This window comes from Limulus polyphemus, unplaced genomic scaffold, assembly GCF_000517525.1.
Source record: "Limulus polyphemus unplaced genomic scaffold, Limulus_polyphemus-2.1.2 Scaffold233, whole genome shotgun sequence".
NCBI lineage: Eukaryota > Metazoa > Arthropoda > Merostomata > Xiphosura > Limulidae > Limulus > Limulus polyphemus.
Genome location: NW_013665843.1, coordinates 679,988 through 695,309, shown reverse-complemented (window position 1 = coordinate 695,309; position 15,322 = coordinate 679,988). Strand labels below are relative to the sequence as shown.

Here is a 15,322-nt window from a genome sequence, read left to right as displayed (position 1 = left end):
CATTTGAGTTTTTTTTTTTTCTTTCTCAGAAGCATGTTTTGTTCTAGTAGAATTGTACGAAAAATACTACTATAAAACATTCATCCTATTTTTCCTTGTACTTTCCAAAACAGCAGGAGCTAGTGTTACTTCTACAGTTTGGTTGTAAGTAAATATTTTGTTGTGTTAATCATTCCTTTTAGTGCTGATGATTTATTAGGTCGATAAACGAGTTTTAGACGTTATTTATTTATTGCAGTGTCCACTGAGGGGAATTGAACCCCTGATTTTAGCTTTTTAAATCCAAAACTTACTGCTGTCCCACCGGGGGACCTTTCTCAGAAGACTGAGTCCATTACTTCTGGCAAACAAAGTGTAACAAATGATTCACAAACTGCATATGGAATTAGTCAAGTACCATGAAATATTTCCAGGATATCTCACTTTGATTTCAAACTTTTCTGACCCTTTCTGGACCACAGGGTGCCAAAAGCATCCCCCCAATCTTTTACAAGACCAAATTTCTTGAAACTTGATACATGCTTTTAAATAGTATGTGCTTTCTGTGTGAAAAAATGTATACAATTTTATTGTGTATGTATCATTTTTATGTTATAAAGGTTTGAAATTTTGTTTTGAAGAAGCGGTAAAATTACTTACTTTCATCTTAAGACTTTTTTTATTAATCATCAGAAATTTTCATTTTATACATCCAATCAGGTATAATTTTGTTTGATATTAATTAAACAATTTACTTTGTTACTTTATTTTGCAGACAGAAGTTGCCAACTTCTCTCTTTTAATCGTACAAACATGGCAGACTAACAAAAATTTATCAGGGACAAGTGGCCTCACCTTTCAAAATGGTGTCACCATTATCAGGTGTCTTAGCATAATACATCCGAGAATGATATTTTTGGTGAAGATAAATTTCTATCTCATAGTTCTGGTTTCTTTCTATAAATAAGAAGCTCTTATAAGTGTATGAGTTGTTTAAATACACAAAACTTAACAATAAATTAAATTTAAAAAATTTCTATCATCTGAATAGTTTGCCATTGCAAGCCTAGTATACAATACTTGCTAATATACCATTAAACTTCAGACATTTGTGATACATATAGTGCTTGAAGCCAGTTTATTTTCTTTTAAATAATTATAACAATTGTTTACATCTGGTCTCCATATGGTATATTCAGGTGAAATAGAATTAACCTTCAAGCTATGAGATAGGTCCACTTGTATTAAATGGAGATTCAGACAAGATACTGATCATGAAGTAATGCTAAATCTCTTATTAATTGGGTTATGATGTTTAACCTATTCACTGTAGCTGGGACATATGTATCCCATTGAATTGGGAAACATACATACCAGGCACAGTGAAAGAGTTAATGCAACAATGAGACTCGACACAAAGTAAAATGCAAAATGAACAATTTTGATTACAATCCTAAACACACAGTTTGTATACTCAGTTTTCCATACATGGGATTCCTGGATTCCTTCCACTGCTTCTCCTATAAAATCCTATTCTAGACCATCTAAATCCTGCATTATTTATTTTTCAAAAAATGTTGCATTTATCCAGAGTGACTATCACAACACAGATGAGACCATAACCAAGATATCACCTAAATGGCTCTTGCAGGGCACTGTCATTGACATCCTTGAATAAGGTGCAGTGTTGCAGCAATATCCTTCACCCCATTCCTCCAAGAAAAGAACAGGTATTGTTAACTTTCTCTAACCCCTGAAAACACATGCCACACAAACATCACAACCTTTAAACAAAGAAATACCATTACATAATCAAAGTTTTCACCTCATAAAAATACCCCTTTAAGATAGAAATACATAAAAAAAATTCCTTTAACAACTAAACAAGCACACAGCCCACACTGGAAAGCTCTTTAACATAGAATTCATTTGCCATACAAAAATAAAAACCCTTGAACAAAATTAAAGCCTAAACCCTTCATAAATCAAAATATACAAGATTATTAAAAGTTGTTAATTTAAAAAGGAAGAATAGGGATCTTCAAAAAATACAGAAACAAGATAGGTAGCATAAAGTAAAACTGCAATTGCAAAAGAAGTAAACAAACAAGTTTAAGGTTTGAGACACAGTGCTGGCATTATTTCCTCAAACTACAAATCCCTATTTTGACTCTCCTAAATATCTCAGGCACATACAGCATTTACCACTTGTAAAACTATATATATATATAGAGAGAGAGCCATATGAATTTTTCAAGTTTTGTAGATGCATGCATATATATTCAATGCAAATATAAGACAATGTGTCATAACAGAACATGTACATAAATAAACATTTTGAATACCTCTTAATTGTTATATTCCTTCTTCCTTCTCACTGCTGGCCATAGTAAGGCCAGTAATGGTTTAGCTGCAACTGGCCAGATTTCTTCTTTGAGTGACTTTACAAGGTCAAAAACATGTTAATTAATAATTATGAATTGATTATGTTAATATGTCTTTCCTCCCTCCATTTCTGATGGAGTTTGGGTCGTGACACTTCTATGACCCTCTTTTACTGCAATAACCCTAAACTCTGGTGGGCAGTTGCTGATGCATACTTTATCTGAAACTAAATATTTTTTAAATAAAATGTACAGTTACAAAATTTCTCCCTCACTTTCACCTAAAATCCCCATCTCCTGTTTGCACGATTTTTGCCACTCCTTATAGACAGCTTCAAGGATGGTTACTCTATGTGCAGTATCTATAAAATTCTCAATCATGCAGCAGTGTTGGCTATAATTTGACACTTAACATCAGCCATTACTGTGACTGCCAATCTGATCCCTCAAAATTGAGGTTGGTGCTATCTTTAAAATTACAGCTTAAATATTTCTGTTGTGAGAGATAGCATATATGTTGTATAACATTTTAGACATACAGTGTAGCCCCGTTATAACATTATCATAAAATGTCATCGCAAAACAAGCGGGGTCGCGCTAAATCGGGGTTCAAGAAAATCACTGTTCAAACTGACCCAATGTTGACCTAGCATCGTAAAACTCCTCTATTTTCGCCCTCTTTGACTAGTTTTTTTACACATTACCTTTCTGGCAAGTAAATTACTCTGAATTAAAGAATTTTGCAAATGAGTCGTTGTTTTGTTACAGTAGAAATTAAAACACAGATTATTTTTGGCTTTTTAATAAACAAAACAACAAATAAAAACATTCAATAATATTAGCAATCATCATTTGCAGTTTATTTCTTAAAAAACTGATCAAGTGTTCCTTGCTTGAATGTAGTATGTCTCTGGCTGCAGGTAAAATCTAGAATGCTTCTGAGTTGGAGGATTCTTATGTGGTCCACCTCCCAAGTCTCCAGCCAACGGAGGTTAGCCTCGAGGTGTTCAATGGCTTCAGACACTTTTGGTGATGGTGATGGAGGCTCTTCATTATCCTCTTCTTCTGGCTCGAGAACAGGTACACTTGCCTCCGTCGGTGCTATAGTTATGTTACGGACGATCTCGGCGTCCGTCAAGTGCTCATATGTTGGGCATTCATCGTCAACAGAGTGCCACTGGTGTAGCTCTTCTTTGCTCCATTCAAACAGCTTCTTTGTCTCACGCACATCTTACTCTGTGAAGCTGTACAAATCTGTCTCATCATCGTCATCTTCCGTGGTGGATTGCCGTGATGAAAAAGCTAGCCCCAGACCCTTCTCCCATCATTTTCTACACACGACGAGCTGACTGCTGCCAAGGCCTTCCCACCTAAATGGCAAACTTCCTTCATGTTCAGGCTTTTCAGATAGGCTTCAAGCATTGTTGAAGGGTTTAGTGAAAAAAAAACGTTTGAAATGCATTTAGGAGGTTTTAGGGATTACACAAAGGAAATTTGAGATTTTTAAGACGACGAAAAGTATTTATAATTTTGACATGAAAATCACTTTGTACTCAGAGTAGTTAAAAAAAAAAGAATCAATATTTTCATGAACAAATTTAAGTAAAAATACGTCATTAAAAAATCTGATTTTTTGTGTGCAAAAGGCTTCTAATGTTTACTATAAGTCTAAAAAATTTTGTTAAGATACACTTAAAATATTAAAAGTTATTAGCATGTAAACTATAACGATGTTATAGTTGTGAGGTCGGTCCCAGGGACCGAGCCCGTGTCGAAAGAGTTAATAACCCATCACGTTATATCCAAATTCGCATTAACTCGGGGCTCGTAAAATCAGGGTTTCACTGTATGTGTAATGTTTTTTACAGCAAAACTCTACATTTTATCTGTTATTTTCTCTACCCTAAACTTATACACATTCAGTTTGACCAACCTTGTAACCACCATAAAAAAATACAAATTAAATCTAAATTATCCTTTTTTTCCTTCTAGAATGACTATAAATTGTAACAGGAAACTACATTTCTTTATCTTAAATTGCGTAAACCTCATAACAGTATACGTCTGTTTCTAGTTAGCCCTTTCACTGCAACTGGGACATATATTTCCCAGTGCACTGAGAAATATACATCTCAGCCACAGTGAATTGGTTAAATTTTATTGGTTTATAAGTCAGGATTAAGAGTTAGGCTGTGCTGTATTCTCTATAGAGTCCTTGCAACTCAGCTAGTTCAGATGAGAGATTCTCGTGAAATGTCTCTGTTCGCATTGTAAAAATCACTTGGTAGCTAGAGAAATTAGTGGCATATAAGCCTTTGAACAAATTTTGATGTACAAGGTGTTACATCTACTAGCTCTAAACATCTTACCTTTTTGGTAATCAAGAGGAAATCACAAAAATGTAGTGTATAAATTTGATTGTGGACATCACTTGATAACTTGAAAAGCTTCCTTTCGGTCAGTGATCCTAAAATCAGTAACTATCATAGCTGTAGATGACTGGGGTTAATCCCAGGCATACTAACAGGGAGGTTGTCATCAACAGTTCCATAAACCATTAGAGAGTAGTTTTGCCTATGAATCTGCCAATTTCCCCTCAGTCAACCCAAACTTTCCTCCTCACCTTCAGAGGCACAGTGAGATAAAAACAGTGGTTTCATCCTCATATTACTCAACTACCTCCTCTTCTGGCTCTTGGTCAAGCAGTTCACCAGAGATTTTCTGGTCATTTACAGACTTGGCTGATCCACATGTCTAAGTGCTTTCATGAGCCCTCAACATCTATACTTTGTACTAAATGGATTGACTTGTCACAGCACAAGATGTGGTCATCCTGACCAGCCAAGAGGCTTCTGTGCTGCTGGTATGCACCAAGGCCACATCAGTCTCCATAATGGTCCTTTTGTTCTTTCACTGTCTTATTACAGAACCTCTTCTATTATATGTCATTCTTTCCTAGCTATTGACATATAATCACGTACATGTTAACTAATACACACCTTAACCACTCTACATAGTTTTGTGGACAATGTGGGTTGTCTGCTCATATCTAAAGAGAGCAATAACCTGTTGATCTCTGTTCAAATTGACATAGGATAAATGTTCAATCCAATCTGTATGGTCAGGGTTCATAAACTAAGCAAGCATATCCTTGACAGTCTTTATCACATGTTCCACTAAACCACCAGACTAGTGTACAAGAAAATGTTTTTTTAAATGGGGTTACTAGTACATATTCTTAGTGAAAGCTATACTGCAGTGGTAAAAAAAAAGCATTTCTCTGGAAAACAGAAAATAAACCAAGGCTTGCATTCTCTAGAATAGCTGAAAACAGTAAAGTATCACTTGTTATAGTTTGTTATCAAAATATACAGTGTACACATGCACATAAAAATGGTACTTACTTTACTTCTGATGCATCAAAGGCTGAGATTCGAACAACAGATCCTGGATTATAAGTCTCATAGATGTCAATACGAATGGGTGAAACTTTTTCTTCAAACTGAATTTCTAAAAATATTTTCAAGGAAATTAATAAATAACTACCATTTTTAATTTTTACACAGAGAAACTTTTCTGAATGTGATGAGTTAATCTATTGTTTTAAAATTTTCTATTGCAGATGTAAGCACTAAACTGCAAACATATCTATGAAAATGTTGATTATTCATAAACATACACATTTATATGTGCATATGAAGCCTACACATAGCACAGGAAGGTTTTATACATTTGTGTTTAGTTGAATTAAAACAATTAATAATTAACTGTAGATTTTGATAAACCTAATAACTAGAGGCAGCAGGTTAACTTTCATATAGTAATTATGAAATTTGAAATGATAAGGAATTCTACAGTTACAACATTCATATGTTTCAAATTACATATCTACACAAATATGAATACATACACATTTGCTATTTCTAATCACTCTTATAAAGGTTGTATTGGTTATACAGTTTAATTTTATAGAAGTGCTTTTCTAAAGTGTGATACATCTTTTAATACTTTGAGCTATTTACTCCAAAATATTTCTTCAGAAAATGCATGGAATTCACTAAAATACAATGAAAATAATGCCCAATGTGCTTTAATAGAAAATTTATGGTGAATTTTGTCAAGCTACACTCCTGCTGCTTTCTTGTTATAATTTTATATCAACCGTGAACTACTGTATCAGCTAAACCTTGACAATGCTACCTGACATGACTGATTTATGCACAAAGCTTTTAATTCTGTCAAACAAAAGCATGTGTGAAGTCAAAAAGAAAATTCAAGTTTATTCTGCTTCAGATGTGGTTAATTGAAGAGAAGATAAAAATTTTAAAATGTCATTGAATAATAAATCATTATTCTTAACTTTGTTTAATGCAAATTGAAATTTATTACATTTCTATTGATGTAAATAAAATAACAATATTGTTATGACAGCAGAATTAACGTTATGCTGGTAACACATAATGAGTATCTGGAACGTTCGTGAAAGCTCGAGTGTTTGCCAGACGCCCTCTAATTTGTATATATAAGACCGGCGAGAAGTGATGCCATAGATAATTGAACAGCAGACAGGGAGATAGAGACAGATAACTGAGTCAAGCCGTATGTAAAGTGTGTAAATCATTGTGAATTATAGTGTGTATCTAAGTTAAAGTGAATGTGGAAATTCTGTGTACTGCAAAGTTGTATTGAGGAAGAATAAAATAGCTTTATTTAAGAAAGGACTTGTGTTGCTAAAGTTTCATCCGAAAGAAGTTATATGGGAAATTAACAAATGACCAGATGTAACAATATATCTATCTACAGAATGTATTACAGCTTCATCAGGAGTTATCAAAAACCTACAAGTTTAAACTGGATTAGCAAATTTGTAAGTTATCTATAGCTCTTAAAGAAATTCAAACATCCAAATATTAAGCTAATACACATACATTCTGTAGATACAGGTTGTTATTTTATTTACATTAATAGAAATACCTATAATAAATGATAGTCATCACAATAACCTGGTAAAACTATTTATGATCATAATGCATTATTAATTTTTTTAAATTCAGAACTTGCTCTTAGTCCTTTTTTTACTTTTTTAGAACATATTGAATTAACTTATATAACAAAGTGGGAGATGAAAGATATATTTTTTACTTCTTTTGCTTTGTGGCTTTTGGCATTACATAACTGTACAATTTGAGAAACTAGAGTTACTTTTAACTATTAAAAATATTATTTTTCTTTTTTTTTTCTAATATAAAGTAGTCAAAACCTAGGACCTTTAAATGCTTTGCCTCCTTGGTTACCCTCAGACTCTTTTCTGCTTTTCTGATTTGTTGGGTGCTTTATAATGTTTCTAGAAAGAACCTTAAAGTTGTGTCAGAAGAAAATTTTAGGTTTAGTACTCAATTCCACACTTACACACATAAGAGGTATAGCTTCAAAACTATTATATCAATTACATTAATTGTCAATAGGCGATCAAAATCAGCACTATAAAACAATAATGAATTTAAAACTCTATTTAAAAAAAAAACCTTTGCACTTTCTGGTCCTTATCGAAAACTCGTATATATAATTTAAGCATAATTGATGATAATGAAGGAATTATTATGGTAATAGTGTTTTTTTTCTCTTATTATTAGCTATAGCATATAGAGGTATATACTTAAATGGTTCGGAAAACAAGGAGCACTACTGCTACCAATTGAGTGCTCAAGTCTTATTAGGATGCAAAAAGAAAATTTTTAAGGTACTTTTTTTAAGGCAGCTTTTATATGACAGTTTAGTAATTTTAATGGCTTTTCATTACTGGTTAAAAGCATAACAAACTAGAGGGGCACTCAATAGATTGCATACCTCTGCCATGCAGCATTGATTAAATTTTGCTCTAAAAAAATATGAAAATGTGTCAGTATATCCATCGTTATCAACGGACACAAACCATTTTCAGCAGGACAATGAGGAATAATATTCTACATATATCCACTAAGTTACATCAAAATCCGATAATTTTTGACTGAGCTATACAGAAAAATAGTATGTAATATCAGTCCCCATGTTAACAGATAGGGATTTTTTGGATTTTTGTGACCTTGACCTTTGACCTGAACCCTCCAAAAACTAATCACTTCTAAGTTGGGTCATAATCAAAATGTAACCAGCTTTCATCCAAATCCATTTTCAATAAATCCTGCCTATAAACACACAGAGGTGAGAACGTATTGGACATCAATGGGCCTTTTGGTCCATCAAGAATGTTCTGACTCTCAACCTCTCTCCATAAACTGAAAACTGATCATTAAATTCAACCCTTATCCCCCAAAGAAACACCTTAAAATTCTGTGAAGTTGTAGGCTTTATCACCCCACCAAAGACAACACGTATCTGTGACATCACCCCATGGTTACAATTTGGTGCTTGTGTTACATCATTTTCATTACACGACATATATATGTTTCTGAGTGGTCACAAGTACTATGTTTTCTTGGGGATGTTTTGAAGATGTAATTGAGACATTATATATAACACTCACTAGGCAGCAGCTATAACTACATTACAGAGGGACTTTTCACTCGTGATCTGATGCATGCTGGGTTTTTCTAAATGAAAGGTAAGAATTAAATTTTGCCTTCATTCAACATTCAAAATTTGTAAATTAGTTTTGGTATGAGAAATACTTTTTGTAATGCCACAGAATTAAAGATTTTATAATTTATGAAACTCCTTATACATGTGTGATAATGAATCAATTGCACTCTGTGATTTCACTAGTCAACAAATTCCAATAATATAATTATAACAAAATAATATCATATCAAATATTTTCTTTCATGAGGCCTGGTGTCAAGGGATCAATATGTAGATCAAGGGACCAAGGTTCTCTGTGTATAGAAAACAAACTGACAGAGATGACTTTATACACTTCTTCTCAGCACATAACAACAAAGTGAAGACAGGTGTGGTATTGGGCTTCTTCCTGAGGGCATTACAGATATGTAGCCCAGAATTCTTAGGTAAAGAAAACAAACACATAATGGAAGCTTTCAGGAAGTTGCAATATCTTACAGGTATGCTTATAAGGGAGAAAGCAAGGAACATCATGGAAAGGAGCAATGACAGCAGACAGGATGAGAGCCCAGGATGCAAGTCCCAACAACAGACTGATACAAACAACTACAGAGGTGGTAACAAAATTTTACAGGAATAAGAATAAGAGAGATGGTAAAGGACAGGAGACAGAAACACATAACAGACAGCAGCGTAGTATACTGCATTCCATGAGGTGGCTGCAGTAAAGTTTATGTAGGTGAAACTGGCAGAGGCCTGACCACCAGAGTTAATTAGCATAAAACAAATGTCAGAAGACACAATACAACCAATGCAATAGTAGCACATGCAGAGGAAGCAGGACACCTGAAACTAAAATTCTTAACAAAGGGATGGAAAATCAACAAAGCTATAGAAGCTGCTTACATCTTATTAGAAAAGAACATAACACCACAGAGGGAAACTACAAGAAGACAGAAACAGCAGTGAGCCTAGTGAGATGAGAGCAGGATGCTGATTGTTTGGGTGGTGGTTGATAGATGAATGACGATAAGGAACCAATCAGGGAGTGACATGGCGCAGACACCACAAACCTAATCTAGTAAATTAGGTAAGTATATATATATATATATATATATATACAGCAACTTCAAAGCAACTCATTCATACAAATATCACATATGAATACATGGACATTTCTTTGCAGAAGCTATATATTCTATAGAAAGTAATTTTAAAGTTCCAAACTATTTCATCCAGCAATATGATAAAACAAACCATATAAAAGATGCATTGCAAAGATACATCAGGTTCTCAAGAGTTAAATTTGAAAAAAAGATGATACTTCTTTTAATAATATTGAACACTTCAATTAGATTCTCTCCAACTCTTCTTCTTTGTTCAATTTAGAAGCACAAGTGTTACTGTAACCTTGTAAAACTATGGCGAGTCAGAATAGTGATGTAAATTTTAGTCCCCTTACTATATGAAATATAGCAGTATGTTGAAAAGGCGTTCAGTCAGGCTAAGTTTTGGACTTGTCCTCTGGAGCAAAAAAAAGAAATAGAGGTAACTTCAAAATTGATGGGACTTTCAAGTGTCTACTCATAATGAGGAGTGAAATTCCTTAAAACCAGTCTAATTGACAAGAGACAAGTCCAACAGTAACACTTGGCTTCAAGCTATTTACTCTTCAATATAAACAAGCTGATATAAGACTATTATACATTTTTGGTAAATAAAAATAGATTTACATATTGTCATGATATAAAAGACTGTTTGGTTTAAATATCAGTGATTAATTTATATTTGTGAGTGAATATTTTAATATTTTCAAGTTTTGTATAATAAGAGTTAAAAGCAGACAATTGTAGGTTTTGTTATTAACTAATTTGTGTCGAGAATATAGAAAGTGGCCAGATGACTATGTAATAGAAATATAAATTACGTGAGATGAGCGGGAAGCACCAGACAGACAACAATAGACATAAAATAGCAAAAGAGAATATAGCTGTGTGAAGTTAGGTAACTTAGATGTGATAGGCCTAACAATTGACATAGGCCAAACGTTTAATATATTAGAGTGAAACTAATAGTATAAAAAATTATAAGAAGGATAATTTTATTCCATCAAAGCGTGTATCTAAAGTAAATGAATCAGCATGGGTACACTTTGACAAAAGGAACTGAGGATCTTCAGAAGAAAGAAGACCACACAAATTACGGTACTTTGTGCCACAACTGTAAGTGAATCACACACAGAATACTAGTACGATAGTAACATAGAGAAGATAGTTCAACTTCTCAACTGAAATTCTAAAGTAATTGAATAGGCCTAAGTGGACTTTTGACAAGAAGAAGAGATCTTATATAAATATTTATGATATGCCTGTAATCTCTATAGTTGAATTTATCGCAACAAGTCACAGACACCTACTGTAGAAGAATCCTAAACCCAACAACAACATAGTATATATTTATACTATCAAGAAATATAAGTAAAAGTCATTTATTTCGACAATTGGCAAAAAGAAGAACTTATATTATTTATTATTTTTAAAATCTGACAATTGGTGAGCCAAAGCCAGGATTATACAATGGTAAATGGCAATAGAAGAAAACGTGAACGACAGTGGAAATAAGTAGGCCTGTCTATTTACGCACTGTTGTAGTAGTAACATAAATAGTATAGAGATAAAATTACACTATATAACCACGTCAACAGATTTTGATAAATGGGTAGAAAGAGGAACTCAAATTGGGTTAAAAGACAGTGAATTACGAGAGTTTGTTAAACAACAACAAGAACTGGAAAGAGAAGAATGGCAACAAAAGAGACAAACTGAGAAAGAAGAAAATGTAAGAAAGGAGAACATAGAAAGAATGATAATACAAGTTGAAAAAGAAGAAAAAGAGGGAGAGGAGAGACAAGAAATAGAGAGAATAAGAGCACAAACTGAGATAGCAAAATTCACCTAACCAAAGGAAGAAGGACCCAAAAATTACAATGGAGTCAGTGCTAGCCAACCCAAGCTGCTCAAATTTGATGAACATAAAAATGACATGGATGCTTTCCTGGAGAGATATGAAAGATTTGCTCAAAGTCAGAACTGGGACAAAGGTGACTGGGCAGTCTGTCTCAGTCAACTTCTCACAGGAAAAGGCCTACAAGTATATGCATGCATGACATCAGAAGATGCCATGGATTATGACAAATTACAAGTAGCTTTACTGAAACGATATGAACTTACTGAAGAAGGTTTTTGTCAGAAGTTCAGAGGAGTCAAACCCGACACTGGAGAAACTGTATTTCAGTTTCTGGTACATCTGCGGTGATATTTCACCAGATGGACTGACATGGCCATGTGTGAAAATACTTTTGAGGGACTGGCAGACCTATTAGTACATGAATAGTTCATGACCACATGTTCAACTGACATGTCACTATTTATTTAAAGGAGAGAGCACCAAAAGATGTAGACAAGATGATCAAGCTTGCAAAACAGTACATGGAAGCCCATGGAGGTAGTATAACTGGCAAGTCAAAGAATGTCCAGATAAATTTGAAACCAGTAACAGCTGACCAGAAGCAGGAGTTTACCAAAGGTGACAGGAGGTTAATAGACAGAAGGGAAAGGAGATGTTATGTTTGTTATAAAATGGGGCACACTGCACCAGAATGCAAGTCCATTACCAGCAAAAAACAGCAGAAATCTCAAAATAAAACAGCAGGAGCCATTTACAAAGACAGTGCTGGTAATAAACAAGAAAAGACTGACTGGCATTATGTATGCTGCTGCCAGAAGAAAGAGAATCAAGACTACTTGTCAAATTCAATACAAGAAAATGCGATTGATCGGTGTACGACTAATGGTCAACTCAAATTAGCAAATTGATCAACAGTGACAATAGTGATGGGAGCTTGTGACAAATATCAAGAGATGCCAACAAATCATAATATGCCAATATGCAAAGGCAATGTTGGGGACAAGAAAGTGAAGGTTCTACGAGACACTGCGTGCAGTAGTGCAGCAGTGAGAACCACTTTAGTATCCAATGATCAGATGACAGGAAAGGTACGCTTGTGTGTGCTAACTGATGGGACAGTGAAAAAATTTCTCATGGCAAAAATAAAGGTGGATAGCAGACCTTGAGGCCATGTGTCTCAAGGAACCAATACATGACTTGATGATAGGAAACATACCAGGTAGTAGAAACTTTGAGGAACTAGAAAGAAAGACGATTGATGAAATATCTGCTGTCACCATCAGAGCTCAAGAAAAGAAGAGCAAACAAGACATCAAGCCCCTGCAAGTATCAAAAAGCGATATCCCAAATTTAGGTTTGCAGGAACTGAAGGAAGCACAGAAGAAAGACCCTTCACTGCAGAAACATTGGGATAATGCCCAGAAGGAAGTCAAGCACAAAACAAAGGGGAAAGATACTTATAGAATAGAGGGCCAGAAGGGAGTTCTATACTGAATCTATCAAGGCAGTTATACTGGGGAAATTAAATAGCTCATATAACCAACAGAATACCGGACTCAAGTGGTGAAGTTGGCTTATGAATCAATTGTGTGAGGACACCTAGGAACAAAGAAAACAACAGACAAAATCACCAGTAATTTCCATTGGTCAGGAGTAATTAAGAGATGTGAGTAGATTCTGCAGGTCATGTGACATCTGCCAAAGGACAATACTTAGAGGGAAGGTAGCCAAAGTGCCATTGGGGAAGATGCCTCTCATAGAAGAGCCATTCAGCAGAGTAGCTGTGGACTTGATCGGGCCACTAGCACCTGTGTCAGACAAGGGAAACTGGTATGTGCTAACAGTAGTTGACTATGCAACTCGTTATCCAGAAGCAATAGCTTTGCCAGTGATAGAGACAGAGAGAGTAGCAGAAGCCCTCCTGGAGTTATTTTACAGAGTAGGCTTTCCAAGAGAAATCCTGAGTGATAGAGGGACCCAGTTTACTTCAGAACTGATGCAGGAAGTGTGCAGACCCATCAGTACTCGGCAACTCTTTACCACCCCGTACAATCCTAAATGTAATGGGCTTTGCAAGAGAGTCAATGGAGTTTTATAAAGTATGCTAAAGAAGATGTGCCACGAGAGACCACATGACTGGGACAGGTACTTATAGACAGTATTATTTGCTTATCAAGAAGTCCCACAAGCCAGTACATGATTTTCACTCTTTCAGTTACTGTATGGAAGAACAGTACGAGGTCTGATGCAAATATTGAAAGAGCTATGGATGAGAGAAGAAGAGTCAGAAGTAAGGAACACATATCAGTATGTGTTAGACCTCAGAAACCGACTGGAGAAAACCTGCAACTTGTTCGACAGAGTTTGTATGCAGCTCAAGGTAGTCAGAAGCATTTTTATGACAAACTCACCTTGCAATGGAAGGGATCTTTTGAAGTACTCAACAGAATGGATTACAAGGTGAATGTGAACGGGAAGACCAAAATCTACCATAATAGTTGAAGAAGTATTTTGGGAGAGAAGAAGATCTAAAGGGTGCAGCTATTGAAACAGAGATGGATGTTGCAGGTGTGGCCATCATAGATGCAGAACCAGAAGACAGCGACTCTATCTTAGAAGATAAGAACCTACTAGACCTAAGGGCACGGGGTAGAGATGAGACGTACGAGGACATGAACATGAGTGTCAAGCTGACTGATAGGAAGAGGAACAAAAACTATTGTGTCAGCATAGAGGTAGATTAGGAAATACAGACAACACAGGTCAAGATGAAGATGAGGAATCCTGTTAAAGAGAAGCCCTACTGGAGACCCTATGTTAGGAGAGACAGATAAAGGAACTGTAAATGTTGAAGCAGACTTTGTATATAGTAAAACAAAATTGTGAATATTTTATCTTGAAGAGGGGTTTATGTCATAATGTAAAAGACTATTTAGTTTAAATATTAGTGATTAATTTATATTTGTGAGTGAATATTTTATTATTTTTAAGATTTGTTATAATAAGAGTTAAAAGCAGACGATTGTAGAAGGTTTTGTTAATAACTAATTGGTGTCAAGAATATAGAAAGTGGCCAGACGACAATGTAATAAAGATATAGATAGCGTGAGAAGAGCGGGAAGCAGCAGACTGACAACAACAGACAGATAATAGCAAAAGAGAATAAAACTGTGTGAATTTAAATACCGTAAAAGAGATAGGCCTAGCGACTGACATAGGCCTAACGTTTAATATGTTAGAGTAAAACTAACAGTATAAATAAAAATAAGAAGGATAATTTTATTCCGTCAAAGCTCAGATCTAAAGTATTTGAATCAGCCTGGGTACACTTTGACAAAAGGAACAGAGGATCTTCAGAAGAAAGAAGACCAAACGAATTATGGTAACTTGCAACACAACTGTAAGTGAATCACACACAGAATACTAGTACAATG

At 34.7% G+C, this 15,322-nt stretch overlaps 1 protein-coding gene across 1 annotated transcript in view; it reads right to left on the bottom strand.

Annotated features, from left to right (window-relative positions):
- LOC106478620 (F-box/LRR-repeat protein 4-like) overlaps positions 1 to 15,322 on the bottom strand; it is a 142,110-nt gene that overhangs the window by 114,770 nt on the left and 12,018 nt on the right. Inside the window, 1 exon segment of the mRNA XM_022382246.1 lies at positions 5,768 to 5,877. Coding sequence (XP_022237954.1) covers positions 5,768 to 5,877 — 110 coding nt within the window.